Source organism: Asterias rubens, chromosome 1 (genome assembly GCF_902459465.1).
Source record: "Asterias rubens chromosome 1, eAstRub1.3, whole genome shotgun sequence".
NCBI classification, from domain to species: Eukaryota; Metazoa; Echinodermata; class Asteroidea; order Forcipulatida; family Asteriidae; genus Asterias; species Asterias rubens.
Window position 1 is genome coordinate 2,787,891 of NC_047062.1, and position 24,587 is coordinate 2,812,477.

At 39.4% G+C, this 24,587-nt stretch overlaps 1 protein-coding gene across 1 annotated transcript; it reads left to right on the forward strand.

The window, feature by feature from the left end:
- The first annotated feature begins 126 nt into the window (after window positions 1-126).
- On the forward strand, window positions 127-17,996 carry LOC117289902 (acid phosphatase type 7-like). The gene is made up of 13 exons (XM_033771106.1): window positions 127-218; window positions 1,369-1,473; window positions 3,153-3,344; window positions 4,261-4,443; window positions 5,360-5,483; window positions 7,441-7,509; window positions 9,019-9,133; window positions 12,967-13,080; window positions 13,590-13,626; window positions 14,467-14,534; window positions 14,752-14,823; window positions 16,690-16,824; window positions 17,792-17,996. The coding sequence occupies exons 2-13, from the start codon at window positions 1,371-1,373 to the stop codon at window positions 17,855-17,857; spliced, it is 1,278 nt and encodes a 425-aa protein (XP_033626997.1). The 5' UTR covers window positions 127-218; window positions 1,369-1,370; the 3' UTR covers window positions 17,858-17,996.
- Window positions 17,997-24,587: the final 6,591 nt, after the last annotated feature.

The following is a 24,587-nucleotide window of genomic DNA, read 5'->3' on the forward strand; positions in this document are numbered from 1 at the left end:
GATCACAGCTAGCTGTGACGTGTATGACAGATGAGGCCACTTAGCATAAACGGGCAGTGGCCTCATCTGTCCTAGGGAAAAAAAATACGGGAGCCGCGGTGCCCCACGTGATAGTGTGATCACCTGACACGGAACCATAGATCACCCCCTCTTCTCAGCTCAGAGAAAGTCAATGTAAAGGTTGATATAGATTGTGATATTAAATAATATATGTAAAGGTAAGTGAATACTGCAGCTTACTTAGGTAGGCCCTACTTAAATAGTAGTATAACGGAAACATTTCCGTACATTTTGGGCGACAATATTTCTGAAAATAATCGCACTCGCTGTTTATTATGAACATGATGAACGGATTTCGGCGTCTTGTTTTGGGACACTCCATTTTAAAAAGAGGTTATAACCATTGCTAAAAAGAAAGAAACACATATTTGCCGTTAAATTTATTTCTCTATCACTCTCAGGATTGAAAACAGTACAGCACAAATATCAAATTTCATGAGTAATTTCAATTGTAATGTTAGTTAGGAATAAATTAGTGGCAACAAAAAAACGAACGTTTACAATTACAGCCATGACAGCAGGGTTTCTTTGACTTTGAGAAAACGGTTTCTACCAAGGCCAAGCGTGCTGGCTCCTACACACAGTTCAACACCATGGTAAATTTCAGCGGTGTTCAGACAACTCCCCCGTCGGACAACTTGACATTTGGACAAATTGACGTTTGAGACAACTCGACCGTTCGGACAAGTCAAAGGATTGTTTATATTCTAATTTATTCCTCCATGATTCAACCATCCAGCAACTTAGCCCACCTTGTTGAGCTGTTAAAAGCGGAGCCATTAACAGCTCAACAAGGTGAGCTACCAGCAACTAGACTTACTCGACTTAATAAGACCAAGAGAAGTCAACGGATGGCCATGGCAGGGCCTAAGCACGGGGCGCACACTTGTTGCGATAGCGTAACCCTCGACCTCCCGACGCCGTCGGGAGGAGGGTTACGTTATCGCAACTAGGCACGCACAGGCCCCGCCCAGGGTGGGGGGCGTACTGTGCTTGGTGCATGAGAAAAGTGACCCCCGGTGTTGGGGTGGATGCGTTTGTCTGGGTTGGGCTGAGCAGGCTCGCAGGCCAGGGGATATTACTCAAAGTGAAAATTAATGAAATATTGTCTGTATGCAACATTGTCCAAATCTTTTTTGTTTTAAACGATTCTAAATTTTTAGCGAAAAATAAGGAATTTTGTTTACAAAGGATTAGTAAGTTTTTCTATTTTCTTGTAAGGATTTTGTTGCCGTACTGATTGTATTGTTATAGTTTTACCTTTTATTTAAGTTATTGTGTTTCTTTCCCACAAAATTTAATTTCTAGCAATGGTTGGCGTGACATTTCAAGCATGTATTGCCTTCTTATTTTTCATCGTAACTTCTGCTGAAGTTTGGTACCAGCCTGAACAAATTCACTTATCTGCTACAGGTAGGTTATGCCGACTTATTATTTTTCTTCTTGTATTCTCAGAAACATCATTCGACAAAGACTTGCGTCCGTTGTCGCCCTGCCTCAAATTGTAATAATGGGCGCACTCCTGGAGTCGCCACCATCACCTGAGGGGTAGATTTTACAAAGAATTAGGACAAGGTCTAACTTAGGACTAGTCCTAAGAGATATCAAAAACGTGTAGCTAGTCCTAAGTTAGGACGAGTAACTTGTCCTAACTCGAGATAAGACTAGTCTTAACTCTTTGTGAAATCCACACCAGGTCTCTTTCAATTGCTGTTCTTTTCAGTTCTCCTACACTTATATTTGACACTTACATGCAAGTAATTTTTTCTCACTGTCCATAACTTGTGGCTTAATGGCAGTGGACACTTTTGGTAGTTACTCAAAATAATTATTAGCATAAAACCTTACTTGGTAACCGTAATGAGTAATGGGGAGAGGTTGATAGTATAAAACATTGTGAGAAACGGCTCCCTCTGAAGTATCGTAGTTTTCAAGAAAGAATTAATTTTCCACGAATTTGATTTTGTGACCTCAGATTTATATTTTGAGGTCTCGAAATCAAGCATCAGAAAGCACACAGCTTGGTGACAATGATGTTTTTTCTTTCATTATTATCTCGCAACTTCGATGACCGATTGAGCTCAAATTTTCACAGGTTTGCTATTGCATTTTTTTTACAAAAATGAGAAAATACAGAATTATATCAACGGGAGTAAACATTCACAAACATTCAACAAGTTAGTAAACAAACTTAGTAAATAGAAATCCTGAAGTATTAAAAATGCAATAAGGTCTAAAATCTAAAATACAAAACATTATTAAGTATAAGGCTATCGTCTAAAGTGGGATTCAAATCGAGGTCCATAGAAGTAGAGGCATGCAAGAAACCACTCAAAGCTAAACAAAATGCCTTGGTTACCACTGTACGTCCTTGGTTCCTCTTCCTCCTAGTCCCTGTACAGAATATGGTGGTACTCGGATACATTTTGTATTTGTTAGAGTTTGCTTTTCAAATCATTCTTTTAGTTGATAGATTTTATTTCTTTTAGTTGATAGATTTTATAGCCGGTGGCTATAGGCAGTTCAAATCCTATACGTTAGCAGCGATTACTGCAACGGTTTAATAAATGTTATTTTGTTCACAGAACTCGGGTAAGTACTGACTATACAGAGCACATCAGAACACATTGGTGTAAGGTTAAAAACAAATACTCTTTATCCAAAAGTAGCATCTATTAAATTGTTGCGGTATCCACTGCTAACACGACTTGCTTGAAAGTGATGTAAAGGTCGTGGGGGTTGAATCCCAGCCGAGTGACTTGTCTGTGGATTTTCACAGAACTCAGCAAAGTACTGAGAATACACATTGGTGTAAGGGTAAAAACCAAATTATATCATTATAATTGTACGGCCAAGTAAAAAATAATACCAAAACGAGAAGCGTGAGGGCCCTTTTTTTATTTTATTTTTTCAAAGGTCGCTACCAAGTATTTTATTTGAAATTGGCCACAACACAGAAAATTTGTCTTTAAAAAAAGGCAAATATAGAAGTAGTAAAAAAAAGTATACAGCCTCAAAAACAGATGCGAGAGGGGACGATCAACTGGTGGTTTTTGTATTTGGCCTAATTTATCTTTTTCTACATTCCACAGGTCACCCGACTGAAATAATAGTAACATGGAGTACTTTCAATGACACCGAATCACAGGTTCAGTTTGGAGTGACTGCGGCCAAATCCACATCTTCAGGTTCAAGTACAAAATTTGTAGATGGCGGTCCAGAAAAACACACACAGTTCATCCACCGGGTGAAACTAACCAAGTTAAAACCTGGAACCAAATATGGTAAAACATTTTTTTCTCTTTCATGCTTCTTCAAAAAAATAAGCAGGATACTTGTCCCAGATTGTTTATGTGACAATAGAATATGTTGAAAACTTCAGTCACTTTTACGCTAAATAGGATAGAGACAATTTGTTCAACTTTGGCTGCAGCACGCACCAGTGAAGGGCAGGGCCCAGTTTCATAGCGCTGCTTAACGGTAAGCAAATTAGCCTGCTTACTGTAGCAGAAAAATTTGCTTAAGCCTTAGCGTATTTCACAGGTTAGCAGAAAAGTTGGGCGGCCATATTGCGTTTTTACCGTGGAATTGCATTGTGACGTCATTTATTTTCGTGCGGTAAGCACCGGAAGGTTAGCATACCTTTTCGTGTGCTTACAGTTAGCAGCGCTATGAAATAGAAATTACACAGTAAGCACAAAATCGGCCGCTAAGCAGCGCTATGAAATTGGGCCCAGGGCAGCCCAGTGTCTCCTACCAAATCTTGTGGTCTAGACCCTATGCCAACCTACCTACTGAATATGTGTTTACCAGAGGTCGCCCCTGCTATCACTCATTATAGTCAACCAACCTTCAAAACTGGAATTATTGTTCAAACCTCTCTGAATGACCGTTAGGTTCGACTAGTATTTACAAAGTCTGACTTGGACAAAAACCTTAACAGCTAACCCTAACCCTAAATCTCAACTGTGGAGCATTGATGTTTATTTTGGTTTTATAAGCCATCCTGTGCAATCTGGAGCATTCGATAATGGTTTTCTCTTGAAACAAATTGAGAAATCTGTGCATATCGGTAGATTTTTTCGCTGTGTTTTTCAGCCCGAAACGCTAGCTTGTGCATGAGCTCCAAGAACCCTGCAATCTCATTACCTATCTACCCTACTAATATGTTAGACTCTTGTTTCCAATTAACATATCCAGTTTATCGTTGTGGAAGTAACAAAGGTTGGAGTTCACTCTTCTTCTTTACTGCCCTGAGAGATGGCACTGACTGGAGCCCTCGCTTGGTCATCTATGGTGACATGGGAAATGAAAATGCGCAGTCGTTAGGACGCCTTCAAATTGGAGCTCAAAAAGGATCCTTTGATGCCATTTTGCATGTTGGTGAGTTACAAACTTTGTGCATTAGCTGGGATTGTCTTAGGTATGGTACCAAGTCTTCTTTTGATACTTCTCTTAAAGGAACACGTTGCCTTGGACCGGTCGAGTTGGTCTATAAAAAGTGTTTGTAACCGTTTGTTACAAAAAATTTGACTCCCATAAATAGCCGACCGTGTTAGTCAACGAGGTAAAAGGAAAACCACGCATTTTCGAGGCATCTTTTAAAACATCTTTCCAACCATATGCATTTTAAAACTAACGGTTACAACTGCTATTCAAAGACCAACTTGACCGGTCCAAGGCAACGTGTTCCTTTAAGGGCAACCTCAAACCCAGGGGTGGTAAAATTTGCTAGAAAAGGAATTGCGTCAAAATTCTTACTTTTTCACAGCGCATACTAAAGCATCCTACATACTGCCCATGATAGCGAGACAAAAGACCAATCAGATTAAGTCTGCAAGCAGATTTCCGTTGCTTCCAGAGTTGCACATTACTCGAGCGGGATTTGAACCAACGAACCTGCCGCTTACCAGGTTGTATCGTAAACTTAGGGTGTAATCCTTTGCTACACAAGATTGTGTGGCTTCTGTCTGGCACCCCTGAACAAAGATATTGACAAAATAGGGAAACCCCCAACATAGGGCCGGATAGCTCAGTTGGTAGAGTGCCGGTGTGGCAGGAGATTCTGTCCCTCATATGGCGAACTGTATACAAACTTCTTCTGATAGCGCCCTCTTTTTAATCCTCCTCCTTCAGCCCGTGTTAATTTCCCATAAAGGGGACAGAATCTCAGCGGGACAGATTTCCATATGACACCGGCTCATCAATCCGGAGGTCATTGGTTCAAATCTCGCTCTTGTCAATTTTTTCTCTGTTCAACGCAAATGGCCTAAAAAGAGCTCACTTTTCTTTGTACTAGGTGATTTTGCATATGATTTTAACAATAACAACGGCCATGTTGGTGATGATTTCATGAGGCAGATAGAGCCTGTTGCAGCTTACGTTCCATACATGACCGCTGTCGGGAACCATGAAGTTGCATAGTAAGTAAATATAAAGATGGATAATTGCCTTTCATGAACATAACGAAACCCAACACTCTTCGTGGATGAAAATTTATCCCACAGCCTTTCGGAGCATTGCCAAGGGGCATTAAATACACTGGACACTACTGGTAATTGTCAAAGACCAGTCTTCTCACTTGGTGTATCTCAACATGCATAAAATAATCAACCTGAGCTCAATTGGTTGTCCAAGTTGCAAAATAATAGTGAAAGAAAAACCACCCTTGTCACACAAAGTTGTGTGGATGCTTGATTTTGAGATCTCAAAATGTGATTCTGAGGTCTCAAAATCAAATTCGAGGTAAATTACTTCTTTTTCGAAAACTACGTTACTTCAGGATTGTTAAACACCATTCAATCATTTAGGAAGCTTTTAAAGACACACTTATTTTCAACTTAGTAGTATTCTTTGTTTTTTATGTTGGATCCTCCTTGTTCTGGAATGATACTCTATCTGACGAGGTCTGATGCTTATCACAGCACTGTGATAATGAAAAAGCACTTATAATTCTGACTGTAGGAAACCCCAAACAGATATATTGACATAAATAGGGAGACCTCCAAAATTAGGGCTAGAAATTAGTTGGTAGAGTGCCTGCATACCAATCCAGAGGTCGCAGGTTCAAATCTCATTCTACTTAATTTGTGTTTCTGCAACCACAAATGAGCAAAATCTCAGGGGAAATTTCCATCATGACAGTCTTTATACCAAGTGAGCGTTATGTAAATAAGGGAGCTGAGATGGTTTAGTGAGTGTATTAAGGAGTGAATTAAGGCCCAGTGACCAGGGGTAATAATGTGAAGTGCTTTGGGACGCACTATATAAAAACTGGTAATTGTCAAAGACCAGTCTTCTCACTTGGTGTATCTCAACATATGCATAAAATCACAGAACCTGTGAAAATTTCAGCTCAATCGATCGTCAAATTTGCAAGATAACAACGAAAGAAAAAACACCCTTGTCACACGAAGTTGTGTGCTTTCTGATGCTTGATTTCGAGACCTCAAATTCTAAACTTGAGGTCTCGAAATCAAATTCGTGGAAAATTACTTCTTTCTCAAAAACTACGTCACTTCAGAGGGAGCCGTTTCTCACAATATTTTATACACCAACCTCTCCCCATTACTTGTAATCAAGAAAGGTTTTATGATGATAATTATTTTGAGTAATAACCAATAGTGTCCACTGCCTTTAAATATGTGAACATTTCTATTTTCAACCTTACCAGTTGGACACACCCTTTGCAAAACAATTCACATGCATTATACAATTTAATTATTTTTCTGTAAAAGTGTATATGTTTCAACAAGGCAGGTAGCGATAGCACTTATAACTAACTAATGTAAAAAAGTGCATTCACGAACTACTGCTTCATCAGATGTACATGTATTGAAAGGGATAAGTTGTGTGCTTTCAGATGCTTAATTTCGAGACCTCAACTTCTGTATCTAATTAGGTCTCGAAATCAAATTCGTGGAAAAAAAATTCTTTATCGAAAACTACTTCACTTCAGAGGGAGACGTTTCTCACAATGTTTTATACTATCAAACTCTCCCCATTACTCGTTACCAAGTAAGGTTTTGTGCTAATAATTATTATAAGTAATTACCAATAGTGTCCAGTACCTTAAACCATAGTTGCTTTTTAAAAAAAGTTGGAAGGAAGTTCATTCTGCTCAAGTAACCAGGCTCACAGTCTACGATACCCATGAAGGGGTAACCTTGTTTCATCCACAGGGGTGGGTGGCACTGTCTCCCTGGTGACAGTTGATTTGGGTCAATGCCCAAATCAGTTATGTGTAGCCCTCACATTGGAGTGGCTGTCTTTGGCCTTGTGATGTTAGGCAATCTAAGATGTAAACAAAAATTTAATAAAACCTATCTTCCTTGTTTTATCTATCAGACTTACACATCTGTTTTTATTATTATTCAACAGTAATTTCTCCCACTACAAGAATCGTTTTACAATGCCGATGTATGAAGACAATCAAAACCTATGGTACAGGTAGGATACCTACGTTTCTTGGCTTGTTGATTCTGGGATAACAGAGAGGTTTCACAGGCCTGCAGATACAGATACAGATAGGGATATGCTAACCGTGTCCGTTCAAGTCAGTCACGTGGTGGATTTTGTTTCGCAGTGTCACTTGACGTGTTGAGGGTGCTGGCATTCACTATGAGTTTTTTTTCCCGACAAGCATGACCAATAGAGACCCTGTTTTTAATCACTGCATTTATCTCATAGTTTGCTTGCAAATGACTAACAATTTTCTATCTATATCAAGCACGATACCATGAAATCAATTCCGTGGGAAATGATTTTGATCTGGGACAAAAAGACAACTAAAAGTCTGCAAAACAGTATCTGTTTTCTATAACGTGTATGAGCTCCCGTATCCGTTGCTAACTGGCGTGCAACATACAATAGCCGTGGAAACAGGTCACATGAGCACCGGAGTGTTGATGTATCGGTATCTGTATGTATATCCGTAGATTTGCGAAACCTCCCTATTATTAAACCTAAACCCCTTCCAATATCCTTCTTTTGACCCAATGCACCTGTTGCAATCATCGCAATTAATCTTGCGCCACTTGGGGAGTCCATGAAGAGCTACCATAATCCGTTTTTATGTAGCGCTTTTCACACCCAAAGGGCATCCCAAAGCGCTTCACATTATTACCCCTGGGCACTGGGCCTTAATTCATTCCTTAAACCATCTCAGCTCCCTGGTGGGGAGTATACAGCCTTGTGCTACATTAATATTCGCTACTGGGCTAAATCACTAGAACCATCTCTGCCCTCACAGGTACCCATTTAGTGAATTATAGTGAAGTGTCTTGCTTGGGACACAGGTGTCACAACCGGGATTCGAACCCACACTCTGCTAAACAGAAGCACCAGAGATTGAGTTCGGTGCTCTTATTCGCCTCGACCACGACACCCTATAAGGGAGATTATTTAGAAACTACATTGATCAGGGAGATTTCAAATTTGTTCTTCAGAACATGGAAAGATTGGTTTATTTTCAGGGAACGTTCTGCAGAATCTGAGAGAGTTGGCAGATCTGTTAATGTCACTGTATGTAATATACAGTGGCGTATGCATTTAGGCGATGCAACAATTACAAGAATTTGTGCATGCACACAGTCTTACAGATTTGTGTGTTCGAGCTATTGTTCTTCTATTATTCCTTTTTTCCAAAGAATTCCCTTATGGGGTTCAGGTTCAACAAAGAATATCCTTGTGTGATCCATTGTGTAACACACCTCACATTTATGGGCACTCGAATCTAGTAAGTTCAATTTGACTTGTTATAAATCACTTTTCCTTTTTTCACAACTCGGTGTACATTCTTCTTTGCAGCTGGAATCTGGGCTCTGGGCATATCAGGTTCCACAAAGAATATCCTTGTGGGATCCATTGTTTAAAACCCAAAACATCCAGTAAGCTCAATTTGACTTGTATAGATCAATTTATCTTTATTGACTATGGGGTGTACATACTTCTTTGCAGCTGGAATCTGGGCTTGGCGCATATCATTTCATTTTCTACCGAGGTTTATTTCTTCCCCCAATTCTCCAAGGAGACTCAGACCAATCAGTTGAAATGGCTGCAGGCAGACTTACAGGTATTTGTTTTTTTAATATGTTGAAAGTCCATGCTTACTTAAAGGGAAGGTACACGTTTGGTAATTACTCAAAACAAATATTAACTTAAAAACTGACTTGATAACAGGCATTGGAGAGCTGTTGATTGTATAAAACATTGTGGGAAACGACTCCCTCTGAAGTCATGTAGTTTTTGAGAAAAGAGGTAATTTCTCACTAAAATAATAAAATACTTCTAGCTAGAATCTTTTATTTCTATCTGAAAGCACACAAATTCGTCCAACAAGGGTGTTTTTTCTTTCATCATTTTCTCGCAACTTTGATGACCGATTGAGCCCAAGTTTTCACAGGTTTGTTATTTTATGCACATGATGGGATACACCAAGTGAGAAGACTGGTCTTTGACAATTACCAAACGTGTACCGTCCCTTCAATGTCTTAAAAGCAAGTAACTTGATGGACATTCATAATGGCTGGGTGGGGTCAACTCTACCTTTCACCTGTGTGGACCCTGGTTTTGAATCATGGGCATCTATGTTAGCTTGGTGGGGGTCATCCCTTCCCTTCACCTCTGTGGACCCTAGTTTTGAATCATGGGCATCTATGTCAGCTTGGTTGGTTCATCCCTTCCCTTACCTCTGTGGACCCTGGTTTTGAATCATGGGCATCTATGTTAGCTTGGTTGGGTCATCCCTTCCCTTCACCTCTTTGGACCCTGGTTTTGAATCATGGGCATCTATATGTTAGCTTGGTGGGGTCATCTCTTCCCTTCACCTGTGTGGACCCTGGTTTTGAATCATGGGCATCTATGTTAGCTTGGTGGGGTCATCTCTTCCCTTCACCTGTGTGGACCCTGGTTTTGAATCATGGGCATCTATGTTAGCTTGGTGGGGGTCATCTCTTCCCTTCACCTCTGTGGACCCTGGTTTTGAATCATGGGCATCTATGTTAGCTTGGTGGGGGTCATCCCTTCCCTTCACCTCTGTGGACCCTGGTTTTGAATCATGGGCATCTATGTTAGCTTGGTGGGGGTCATCTCTTCCCTTCACCTGTGTGGACCCTGGTTTTGAATCATGGGCATCTATGTTAGCTTGGTGGGGGTCATCTCTTCCCTTCACCTCTGTGGACCCTGGTTTTGAATCATGGGCATCTATGTTAGCTTGGTGGGGTCATCCCTTCCCTTCACCTCTGTGGACCCTGGTTTTAAATCATGGGCATCTATGTTAGCTTGGTGGGGGTCATCTCTTCCCTTCACCTCTGTGGACCCTGGTTTTGAATCATGGGCATCTATGTTAGCTTGGTGGGGTCATCTCTTCCCTTCACCTCTGTGGACCCTGGTTTTGAATCATGGGCATCTATGTTAGCTTGGTGGGGGTCATCTCTTCCCTTCACCTCTGTGGACCCTAGCTCAAATCATGGGCATCTATGTTAGCTTGGTGGGGTCATCCCTTCCCTTCACCTCTGTGGACCCTAGTTTTGAATCATGGGCATCTATGTCAGCTTGGTTGGTTCATCACTTCCCTTACCTCTGTGGACCCTGGTTTTGAATCATGGGCATCTATGTTAGCTTGGTTGGGTCATCCCTTCCCTTCACCTCTTTGGACCCTGGTTTTGAATCATGGGCATCTATATGTTAGCTTGGTGGGGTCATCTCTTCCCTTCAACTGTGTGGACCCTGGTTTTGAATCATGGGCATCTATGTTAGCTTGGTGGGGGTCATCTCTTCCCTTCACCTCTGTGGACCCTGGTTTAGAATCATGGGCATCTATGTTAGCTTGGTGGGGGTCATCTCTTCCCTTCACCTCTGTGGACCCTGGTTTTGAATCATGGGCATCTATGTTAGCTTGGTGGGGGTCATCCCTTCCCTTCACCTCTGTGGACCCTGGTTTTGAATCATGGGCATCTATGTTAGCTTGGTGGGGGTCATCTCTTCCCTTCACCTGTGTGGACCCTGGTTTTGAATCATGGGCATCTATGTTAGCTTGGTGGGGGTCATCTCTTCCCTTCACCTCTGTGGACCCTGGTTTTGAATCATGGGCATCTATGTTAGCTTGGTGGGGTCATCCCTTCCCTTCACCTCTGTGGACCCTGGTTTTGAATCATGGGCATCTATGTTAGCTTGGTGGGGGTCATCTCTTCCCTTCACCTCTGTGGACCCTGGTTTTGAATCATGGGCATCTATGTTAGCTTGGTGGGGTCATCTCTTCCCTTCACCTCTGTGGACCCTGGTTTTGAATCATGGGCATCTATGTTAGCTTGGTGGGGGTCATCTCTTCCCTTCACCTCTGTGGACCCTAGCTCAAATCATGGGCATCTATGTTAGCTTGGTGGGGGTCATCCCTTCCCTTCACCTCTTTGGACCCTGGTTTTGAATCGTGGGCATCTATGTTACCTTTGTGGGTTCTTCCCTTCCCTTCACCTCTGTGGACCCTAGCTCAAATCATGTACAGCAGCCCTGTATGTCCATTGGGTTTTCAGTCCCTACCAGACTATTTGAGTTCTGGCTCGGAAGAACTCTCCTGTGGGCACACTCTCGCAACATATCCATTGGATAACCAGAACTGCATCATTTTGCCAAAGGACCTCCTACATAACTTAAAATTCAAGGAAGTATGTTGAATGTTCCAGTGAGTGGAATGCACCATTGGTCCAATGGAACAATTCAGAACTGTTCCAGTGGACTAATGAGCGTTCAACTGGAACATTCAACATACTAACTTGCGTTTTAATTTATGTAGGATTGCTCCATTACTTTGATGCAGTCCTGCAGTAGTCCAATGGCAGGGGTTTCCCTTAACTTCTTTTTTTCACTCGCCCGCAGGGCGAGTCAACCAAAATTCTTGATCGCTCGCAGGTTGTTTCACTAGCCAGCATGTATTGATGATACACAGAATTTAAAAAAAAAAAAAATTATTCAAAAACACGGAAGTGAAGTCCTTAAATATTTGTTTTTGGACGATTTTTTTCTCTTAAATTTATGCCCCAAGTTATCCCTTTTTATGAACAACAATTTTAATGAATTCGTGGTTTGAGGATCGGTTCTTTTCAACATGTTTTAAAATCCGTTTGCAAGAAAATAGGCGCGAATCAACGACCGGTCAACAACGCACATTGAGAAATAATTCCATGAACTTTGCCCCGCAAACCCTGTGTTGGCAAAAATTGTCCAGGTTATTAGAAGTCCTCCAAGGCTGTGCATTATGCTTAGTCTGCAGGCATATTGCTCAACGTGCGCCTGTGCGGCAATTCTTTACTCCGTTTGTGAACGTGTACTGCGAAGAAGACTAGACAAGAAGATCATGAATATTGAATTATCAACAGCCATCAACGGCCAATCATAGCATGCAGAATGTTGGTTAGAATGGACTTTGATTGTATGTGTGTTGTTCATGTGCTCTTGCTGCATGCATGGACGCACCACCAGTGTGGGCGACTGTGTGAGAGGATACTCTTGGATCGGCACCATGTGGTTTGAACATGGTGTTTTCAATGACTGTATGTGTATTCTGAAAAGGAACGATCAATTCAGATCCCGATCGCGGCCAAATTAAATCTAGCAAATATCTAGTCTTGTCAAACTTACTATTTTTAAAAGCTTTAGTGAAAGTTTTCTTTAGAGATTTTGCCACTGTATCATCATTTATATGAAAATGAACAATTATTTCACTCGCCCAGGTTAGTGAGAAAGGGTTTCACTCACCCGCCGCTATTTTCACTCGCATTAAGAATCGCTAATTTGATACTGGATGGATTACGTACCTATGCCCACAGGAGCATTCTTCTGCAGCCAGAAAGTAAACCTTGCATATTAAAAGTCATTGTTGTAGCTTTTTCATTTTGTTTTGTGCACCAGGAAGCCAACGAGCCGAAGAACAGAGCGGAGCGTCCTTGGATCATAACAATGGGTCATCGACCCATGTACTGCTCTGATACTGATGGCATGGATTGTACTGTGGTTTCAGTCGCAGTAAGTGACTCACTATCTCTCCGTCCGACATTGCAGCCCTTTGTCGCCACCTACGTACATTTATGTCAGACTTTCTTATGTCATAGCTTGATACACATGATTCGGCCGCATTGCTTTTTGTTTCAAAGGCAGTGGACACTATTGGTAATTACTCAAAATAATTGAAAGCATAAAAACTTACTTGGTAACTAGCAATGGAGAGCTGTTGATAGTAAACAAAAACATTGTGAGAAACGGCTCCCTCTGAAGTAACGTAATTTTCGAGAAAGAAGTAATTTTCCACAAAAAATATTTGAATTTGATTTTGAGACCTCAGAATTAGATTTTGAGGTCCCGAAATCAAGCATCAGAAAGCACACAACTTCGTTTGACGATGGTGTTTTATCTCCCATTATTATCTCACAACTTTGACGACCAAATTCGAGTTCAAATTAGACCAGTAGACCAGTGTATCTGCAAAGATGTTATGTATTCACACTGGGTAATAAACTATTGATTTATTCTTGCAGTTACGCTTGGCGCTGGAAGATACGTTCTACAAATATGGTATGTTTTATGTTTTGGTAATGTCTGTCAGATTACTCGCCATCTTTCTGGACTTGAAAGTTGCAGTCATATAAGTCTATTAATATGTATGCAAAATCAGCTTCATTTGGGATTAGTTTTTTTTCGCATACAAGAGAGCAGAAAGATGGTTTTTTTTTTCAAACAAATTCACAATTTAACGGCAAGGCTAACCCCCTTGCATCTATGGTGAGAGACCCTCTAATATCCTCCAAAGTACTCCACTCCATAATGGTGACTTGACGCTCGGCTTTCTCCTGAAGACGAGCAGAGTACACTTTTCCAAACGTCAAGACCCAGGGGTCGAAATTTCCGCTAGTCCGCTAGCCCGGGACTACCAGTTTTACAGCCGGCTTCTCATTTTCCTAATTTAATAGCCCGGCTGGCTAGTGGGAAAAAAATGTGAAAATCAGCATCACAAACAATAATGAACTTTGCTGATGGTATTGTTAAATGAAATGTAGAATACAACACTTTCGGTGACCAATTTGTGTCGTGACTCAAGACGTAATGTGTTGTTTGGGCTACTAAAATCTCATCAGGGCTACTAAAAAAATCAGGGTTACTAGCCCTACTGACTACCATTTTACACATGGTTGTACCTGCAAATTTACTATTTGTAGATAATTCTTATCTTATTTTCCACACCATGCAAAGCTACACCCACCACTTATTTGGCACTCCAATGTTTGAACTCGAATAATATTTGTGAACTTACTCTAGTGATGAACAATTATTAATAAATTAATTTTAAGATTCAAATTGAAGGGAGGAGCTTTCATTGGTTATTTTTGGGATATTAATCTTTTTGAGTATCTGCAGGGGTTGATCTGGGACTGTGGGCCCACGAGCATGACTACGAACGTCTCTGGCCGGTATATAATAAAAAGGTGAGTCACAGATAACAAAGTAACTTTAGGTGAATAATTCAAAATAATCTCATACCAGTCCAATGTGAAGACTCTGTCTAATTCCATCAACCATACAAGCATAAGTGAATGTCGTGTTCAACACTCCATGCCTCAAATTGTATTCTTGAATAAACGCTATTTGTTGCATCTGTTTGGTGGAAAATGTTGAATGGATGAACATTCTTCTATATTTCAGGTTTACAATGGCAGTAAAGAGGCACCTTACACTAATCCCAAGGCACCAGTACACATCATCACTGGATCTGCTGTAAGTATTATTATTGTGACTTGTTGAGGCAGAGCGGTTAAACGCACTGAACACTATTGGTAACTACTCAAAATAATTGTTAACAACAAAAATCATGCAATGGAGAGCTGTTGATAGTATAAAACATTGTGAGATAACTTTTCCCTCTAACCATGGAGGAAGGAAGAGAAGGAGCTCGAACGACCCGCAAAACCGCAGAGTAACAAAAGAATACTCTGACAATGCCCCTGTCTGGTCAGTGGAAAAAGATAGGAGACCTCCAGCTGGACGGCCGATTCACGAGCGGGATTAAATCTTTTAGTACAGAACGTGTGGTACCGCCAGTCTGTGCTCATGCCTGCGTGTAAAGTTGAATCATTGGAGACAAGAATTGTGAATATACATGTTTTCATTTACCGTTTGTGGTGTTTCACGGAAACATCATGGCATATTTTACATTTTTTTTGTGACTTTCCGGTCACTAGCGGTGGTTCAAAATTTGGGTATTAGCACACGAGGGTGGTTGGTATTCAATTGTGTTTTTCGATTTGGTGAGCACAAGTGTACACAATTTTTATCAGGTCTCATCTTTTATCTGATTTTTTCTGTATTATATCCATACAACATACGACACCATAGTTGAGTGAAGAACCAAGAGCACACGCGCAAACTCACATACACCAGGTCACCCATATACCCTGTATACGGTATGTGGGTGATTACGAGGTGTCGTTAAACGACCGCGGTACCATGGGTTCGACTTTTGAAGTCCCTTTTTTCGAGCTCCTTCTCTTCCTTCCTCCATGCTCTAAGGAATACAGTTTTTGAGAAAGAGGTAACTTCTCACTCAAAAATAAAATACTTCAGCTGAATCCTTTTATTATGCAGCTGAAAATACACAGGGTGTTTTTTCTTTCATTATTCTCTTGCAACTTCGATGACCAATTGACCCCAAATTGTTACCAATTTGTTATCTTTATGCACACGTTGGGATACACCAAGTGAGAATACTGGTCTTTGACATTATATTAAAGGTGTCCAATACCTTTAAGAGTAACATACTCAAGATTGTGGCTCTATGATAAAGGTGGCTACCTGTTTGAAACTGTTTTAACCGCTTAGAAATGTTCTTGTGTTTGCTGAGTTTTTAGAATTTAAAGGGCGGCGTGTTCTGGGAAAGGCAGGATGTGTTTGACAACTATAGACGATGTGACCTATGTTTACGTTCAAACCTCCCTCTGTTGAGAAAACATTGTATACGTCATGTTTCGCCGGGCAAAAAGACGCGTAGTCATGGTAAGATTGCATACACTTTCTAGCTGGCTGCCAAAACACAAAGGTTGTGCCCAGCGGTATGCGCGCGAATCATGTTATGGTTTTCGTGTAGCGTCAGAGGTCACAGCGTCTATACAAACGGGTTTAAAATAACTTACAATTGTTATCATCACTAGTGAAAACATAAAAAAAATGCTTTGGTACAGAGATTTGAAATTGCTCCACAAGCAGCTAACAGAGTTGTGTGGGGAATTAAAAAAAGAGCCAAGAGAATGTCCCTAGCTATAAGATAGTTACAAGTTAAATGGCCTTTTACTGGCACCCAGAACAGAGACATTGGCCAAACAGGGGGATTGCCCAAGAAAGGGGAAGATAGCTTAATTGATAGAGCACCTGCATGTTAAACGGGAGTTCACAGGTTTTTAAATGATTCTCTAGTCCATTTTAGGCTTGGGTGATACCACGATATTATCGAATATCGCGATACTAATTTGGAAACGATTTCGATATCGGATCGATTTGGTTTTAATCGAAATATTGAGAATCAGCGAGAATCAGTCTATACAACTAAACATTTTTTCCATTGAAGTTTTCAACTGTCTTTTCTTGAAGGGTTGTAAAGAAAAACACAGTCAGTTTGCTTCCACTAGACCATGGGATGCCTTCAGGACTACCGACTATGGATTCACCTTCATGGAGATTGTCAACAGCACACATCTCTCAATCAAGCAGATCTCAGATGAAAAGGTAAATTCTGATTCACAAGTTTAGGGTTTTATGTATCATGGATTGTTTAAAGCAGGGCTCAATTTAATAGAGCTGCTTAAGGGCCGATTTTGTGCTTACTGTACTACTCCCATTTCATAGTGCTGCTAACCATAAACACCCAAAAAGGCATGCTAACCCTCCGGTGATTACTGCACGGAAATAAACGGCAGCACTATGCAAATCAATGGGGAACGAGCAATATGGCTGGATAATTATTGTTGCTAACCTGTGAAATATGCTTACACCTTAGCAAGTTTTTTGATTACAGTTTTCACAAAAATTTGCTTACCCTTAAGCAGCTCTATGAAGTTGAGTCTGAGCTGTATATTGAGGAATTTACCTTGACTTCGTCTAGGTAAAATTATCAAGAACCAGGGCTCGTTGGGATTAAACCACTAGTTGAAAACCTCTTCACCACACATTGATTCCCTTAGTAACATAGGGTGTCATGGCCGAGTGGTTTAGAGCATAGAATTCAAGTTCTTGTGGTTAAGTCACTTTAGTGTGGGTTCGAATCCCGTTCGTGACAGTTGTGTGCTTGAGCAAGATACTTTACTATGGTTGCTTCTCTTCACTCAGGGGTATAAATGGGTACATGCAAGGGTAGAGGTTGATTTTGTGAATGAAAAGTACCAATGGAGCACTGCAAATCGGTAGCCCAGGTTGTATACTTCCCATGGAGCTGAAAAAGACTAAAGGGATGTTATTGGCCCTATGACCAGGGGACTAATGTAAAGTGCATTGAGACGGTTATTTAGATATGTGCTATATAAGAAATTGTTATTATTATTATTTGATGAGTTTCTGAAATGATAGCTGTGTACTGTCTAGAAAGATACTATGTGTACATCAGTGTTCAATCTAGCTCACCTTCTCTGAGGTACTGGCAGGGATAATAGTTTAATTAACAGCTTTGTATGTTTTCTTTTCTTTTCTTTTTTCTCAGGATGGCAAAGTTGTGGACAAATTTACCTTGATCAAAGACGTCCATGGTCCTGATGCGTGGAAGTGATTGATGTCTTTAACCCAAAGTATTCAGATTTTTTGTTGATGCCTTTTTGGAGAATCACTTAGAGCAACATTACAGAATTGGTTTTTGCTAACAAAACAGTTGCTGGCAGTGTAAGCAGTTTATGTAATCCACCCTAAACATAAACTGACAAACCTGTAGAAGTTTGAGATCGATCGGCCATCTGGATCACAAGAGAATAGTGAAAAACCGATTACAAATTTTGCACTGCATCGATGCCAAAACAAAAATGAATCAAACGCTCACTGAGCGATAAACTCCAAACGCGAAATTTGATTATTTATTTCTCATCAAATATGACATTTCAGAAAGAAATATTTCAAGGAGTGTTTTCTACTATTATCATCATTAGACCGTGTAAGTTTTATGTAAATCTGTGATCATCACGAATTTTGTTTCTTACCAATTCTGTACCCTTCCTTTAAGCTGAGGATGGTTGAAATCAGTTTCTGTATAAAGCCTACTAGTTTTTTTTACTTTTTGATATTGTAAAGAAAGATATATATTTTTTTAAGTGCTTTACTCTCAGCTGAAATGGATCTGTCTTTGCTTCTTATTTAATTTTGCGGACATTTCTCACCTTTTTTTCTTTGTATTTTGTGCAATATCAGTAGACAAGAGTTGCAGTATGTCCATACAGCATCAAACAAAGCAGATAAATACTAAACCATTAGTAGTTTTTCCACCGAAATAAGACAGTCTCAGAAGGAATTGTTACTCAAGACACGAACTGAAGTGTCATCAGGATCTTAGTTTACATTAAACACCATGATAATTTGTTAGATGACTAGCACAAGTCTATTTTGACATTAAACCATGCACTTATTTCGAAAAGAACATCGAAATGAGCACATACATAGTACAGTTCTTTTGCCTTTGCTCATATTTCTTAATAATTTACTTAGTTTATGTTTGTTATCTTTAGTTGTAGAGAAGATAAACTATACCTTGAGTCGTCAATAGTGTCCATTATTTAAAGGCAGTGTATACTTGTCGTAATTGTCAGCGTCCAGTATCCTCAATTAGTGTATCACAACATTTGTGTATACCAATCCTGTTAAAATTTAACCAACAATCGACAATCGAAGTTGCAAGAGAGAAAAATCAGCCTTGAATTAAAAAAAAACACCTTGTTGCATACAATTGTGTTTCTAACGATGTTTTATAACATCTAGTGCTCTTTACCAAAGTAAGCTTTTATGGTTATTAATTTTTTTTTGTTTTTTTTTGTTGCAATTACCAAAGGTGTACCCTGCCTCTAAATGTTGTCTTTGTTGTTTGTTTTTAGGTTGTCAAGTTAGATTTAGTTTATACAGATGCACCTGAGGTGCAAGCTTTGATGGGTTGTGGCATTTTAAATGGAATTTAAATTAGGTAATCATCAATGTGTTGAAGAGATGCAGTGTTGTAGATAAATACATTTCAGTCAATGTCAAGTATTTTGATCTGGGCACCTTATACCCAGATTTGTTTTGGTCAATTGTACATAATCTTTTAACAATTTTTCTGTAAACACTTCCCTTTTTAATGTTTTTAATATTTATATTCTTGTTATATATATTGTATACTCAATTCAGCCCAATCCAGCATTTGGGCTGCTACGTTTGAATTTTCAATAAACCAATAATAATAATAATTATTATACAAAATACTATATTTTCAGTCAAGTTTCGACTGCATGACTTTTGGTACATTGCTCTAAGCCTATAGTGATTAAACGCTGGTCAGAAATTTTCCATATTTTGTGTTCAAGTGCCTTTATGCACACAACAATTATGATTTTCATTTTGATAACCCTCAACTTGAAGTTTAGGTGATTATTTAATGGGTCTTCGATTGAATTGTTTCACACACACCTAGTCTTCACCTCAGCTTTTACCTCCAGAAGTGGACTTTGCTGTGTACCAGCGTAGATGTAGAACTGTAATGTTGATAGAAGTACATTTTATTCTTTCCTTATTTCTTTACTTTTTTTTAGTTGAGTTTTGTTTTCCCCAAATCAAACTTCGAAACAATGTGCAAGAAAGTAACAAACTGTAAAGATGTTGTGCCTACACATGTGTATCTTGCCTTTAATGGGTTTTGTAAACAACTTGATTTTACTTGTTTAATTTTATACTTATTCATAATGTTCAATTTCCTGTAAACATCAACTTTGTCTGATTCACAACTATTAAAATGAAGAGTACTACTTTTTAATCATCAAGATTTGTTTATTTACTTCGTTGGTCTCCCTGTGTTGTATACATGTATATGTATTTATCGAAGGCGCCGAATTTCATCTGCACATAAACAGGGCCAAGTTCATAGAGCTGCTTAAGCAAATAAATTGCTTAAGCACGACAAAAATAGCTCGCTTATTTTACACATGTTACTGGCCAAAATTTCATGCCATATACATTGCTTGTGCCTGGTATTTAGCTGTTGTTTACTTTGCATAACAATTGAGTGGAGTTTTGGCCGGTAAATTAATTGTACTAGGCAAGGATTTTTTTGCTTAAGCAAAATTGTGTGCTTAAGCAGCTCTATGAAGTTGGGCCCAGGCTAGCGCCGTTACAAGATGGTGATTATAAAACAAACTAGAAGAATTGTTCAGTTTTAGATGCAGCTGTAAAATGGGGCAAACCTAAAATCCCTAAATCCACATCGGGGTCCACAGAGTAGAGGTGAAAGGCAGGGAATGAAACCAATGAGCCAACCCGATAAACTGATTGAAAGCCTACAGACTATAAATCTTATACCAGTACCAATGCTTCAGATAAATATTTATGTTTTAAACCATCATTGTGTTTTTAAGTCCATGAAATGGCGTCTTAAGATCACTCTTTACTTATCGTTGATATCTAGAGGGCATTTTTATTTTCCGAGGAACAATTTCGTCCAGCAATTTTGCGTAGCAATTTAGCATTAAAAAAGGTAAATTTAATTTGTGCACACTGAATGCCAATATTGAGTAGCAATTGATTCATTTTGTGTAGCATTTTGCTCTGCTACTACTAATATAAGTGAAATCGCTCGCTGTTATCGTTAAAGGAACACGTTGCCTTGGCTCGGTCGGGTTGGTCTTTAAAAGGCGTTTGTAACCGTTTGTTATAAAATGCATAGAAAGATATTTTAAAAGTAGAATATTGATCCACACAAGTATCACTCGAATTTGCGTGGTTTTCCTTTTATCTCGTCGACAAATACATATACGGTCAGCCATTTATTGTAGTTTTGACTCCCATGGCCGACCGTGTTAGTACGCAAAGTAATTAAAAGGAAAACCACGCAGTTTCGAGGCAAATGTGTGTGGATCATTGTATTCTACTTTTAGAAACATCGTTCTAACCATATGCATTTTATAACAAACGGTTACAAACACTTTTCAAAGACCAACTCGACCGATCCAAGGCAAAATGAAGACCCACAATTCGCCGAATGTTATGACACTTGTTCATTGTACCATTGAGGATCCTTCATGATACGGTTAGCTTTTAGAAAACAATAAGTCGACTTTATGTATAGTTATGATTTGTATCACTATAGTTCTCCCAAATTTGTTTTTAACCGTTTGAATATCGGTCAAAATTCTCTCCCAAGTCGTCCGGCTGGTCGACTGCTCTGGTCCCGTTCCCGTGTCCCTTTAAAACCCCAACTTCATCGAATATGTTGCCATCCTGTAAATTCTTGCATTTTTTTCCGATAGTGTTTTTCCCTATTGTCTGTCTGTCTGTCTGTCCGTATGTCTGTAAATTAAATGTGTCTGTCTTTGTGTATATCATTGTGTATATCATTTATATATAAAATAAAGTTGGTCAGAGTAATTAATTGAAAGGGTTAAACTATCAAACTGGCGTGAAAAAAAATTAAAATAAAAAAAAATCAACAATAGGCCTTTATTGGTTGAGGGAAGTTATACAAAATAAATACTCAGAAATGAGAGCCTTCCTTAAATACCTCTCACCAACGTGCCACTTGTTCATTTCATTTTCCGTGTGCAATTCGCATTCTTTTTAAAGGCACTTGACACATTCGGTTGTTGTTAAAGTCCAGATATTCTCAATGGTGTATCCCTGCATAAAATAACAAATCTTTACTCAATTGGTCATCGAAGTTTCAAGACAATTATAATGAAGGAAAAAACAACACCTTGTTGAGTAAATTTGTGTGCTTTCAGATGCAAAATAAAAAGCTTCAGGCGCCAGAAGTCTTTTAACAAATGCGTGAGAAATTACCTCTTTCTCAAAAACTATAGTTTTTAAGTTACTTGAGCTGTTTCTCATAATGTTTTGTAATATCAAAACTTTTTATGCTGATAATTATATCAGAGCCTTTACCAATAGTGTCCAGTTCCTTAAACAGATTGGCACTTAAAAATTATGTTATTCATCCCCGGGGGAGGTGAAGAGGTTGAGGAGGATTCTGCAAATTCAACCCACGGGTTGCAACACAACATAAATAAATAAGATATTCTCCATAGAATATCTGGGTTGGTTCATGGACATTGTTATGTATTTGCCCCTTTGTTCGTAACTAGAAATAACTGTGATTCGGGAGTGATCTTAAACTTATGTTGTGGTTTAAGTTTGTGTTTACGTAATGCAAAACCTGAAAACAAAATGAGGCCAGCTTGAAGCGTGTTCCAACTCCTAAACCAAAACTTATACAAAGCATCTCGAGGCCTTACATGAAGGAAAAGAGAAGGGGCTTGCTTGCTAATAAAAACATCTCTTGTTATAATATACAAACTAAATTTAAAAAATAGTATTACAGGGGGGTCTACGTGATTGTGTCACGCTATCAATTTACAAATTGTGTTTACATTGTTCTTGTATCTGCTGGTCAACAACTTCTATACAATAGCATTATGTGGAACTTTAATCTTGCAAAGTGGATGTTTTTTGTGCCATACAGTGCCATTACAAGTGACAAAGGAGGTATTATCTTTTAACACAGAACATGAATGTTATTGTTATTTGTGAAGTGGCCAAGTAAATAATAATAATAATGATAATAATAATAAATTATATTAACCCTATTAACCGAAAGAAAATTCGCTCTTCTGATGACATTTTCAGCCATTCACCATTCGATCCAGTTGAGGTTTTCGTGCACTGCCATGCTGTTGGCCACAGATAATGCCAGACAACATCATCCACATTAATGACATTCTTTTACAATAGTGGGAGTTCAGACTTTGCATGGTGGAAATACGATAGAAAGGCTTGCGGTAACACCATAATGACAATCTCTATGAGTTATGGTGGTTGTTCCGAGTGGGTTCAGGAGTTTGTGTCTTACTCGTTAATTCTTCACTTCCAACATGCACAGCGCATACAAGTTACATTACATCCGTCTGGTTGTTAGGAAGACTGTAGAGAAGAGCATTGCCGTTGTCAAGACGAGAAGTAACAAATGCGTGAATGACCTTTTCAGTGGCACTTTTGTCCAAGTACTTGCGAATCTTACCTATATTCCTGATGTGATATGATGATAAACGAACAATATTGTTGATGTGTGGCTGAAGTGTCATCGATGAATCAAAAATAACCCCCAAGTTCCGAGCTTTCAGCGAGGGAGCTATCCGACCATCACCGATGGAGATGTATGGCACTGAAACCTTGATGCGACAATCTATCAGAAGTGAACGCGTACGAAGCCATTTGATCCCATCTGGGTTCGGACATGCACTGATATCCGTCCGGCCTATCCATTTTGTGATTTCAATTCACGTTTGGTGCATATCAACAAGGTTTGCTTTTATCTCCTATAAGCCCCATGCAAAAGTTACCCAACCACCGATCTCGCTCAGCAGCTGAGAGCCCCCCCCCCCCCCCCCTCTGCTCCCCAAAACGGGCATAGGCCTATATATTCCCTGCAACTGTTCATTGAAGTAGTTTCCGAACATGTGGTCAGAAAAATCGTAACTCCAATTTCAAAGAAATTCGACAAGTTTTCGAAAGAAACTGGATACATTAATACTAAGTAAAGTAATAAAACAATGAAGTTAGCAATAAAACTGTTCTCTAACGTTTTTGTTTTTCATGGGTCCTTATCAGACAAGCTTTGGGGGCCCTACATCCACATGCTTTATGTTCCGAAAGTTTGTCTGTTTAATTATTGCTATATCTAATCTTTATAAGGCTTTATAAGTACTATGTTTGCTATTATTGTATTTTACATGTGGGTGGAAAAAAATATTAAAGAACTGAACTGAACTGAAAAGTAATTAATTACTTCCGACCCGCGTTTCAAACAGAAGGGCATAGGCCTACACACTCACTACAAAGGGCGGGGGGCGGGGCGGGGGGCGGGGGGTGTAAAATGGGGAATATTATGCCTACACTGAAAAATGTGGCCCATATTAATAACAACTCAGAGTAATTGATTTGAACAAAATCGACCGATGGACTATAACGATTATGCTAAGACTTGTAAGTCTGGTGGTATTTTTCATCACAAGTGTAACGGGACCGGCGACAAATTTCAATAAAATAAGTTCCACTTCAACAAAATGAGAATATGCAAAATAGAAAAGTTGCCGTCTGCTGTTTGCCTGTGCAATGAATCGACAGTTGTAATTGGACAATATGTGGCCCTCTTAAAGCCATTGTCCAATCAGAAACACTGTCCAATGGTATCCTTAACATCAATGACGTCAGTGTCCACCATTTTCTGCTGCCTGTAAACCCGACATCGCCCATTTGTGGTGACGGAAAAGCTGACAATT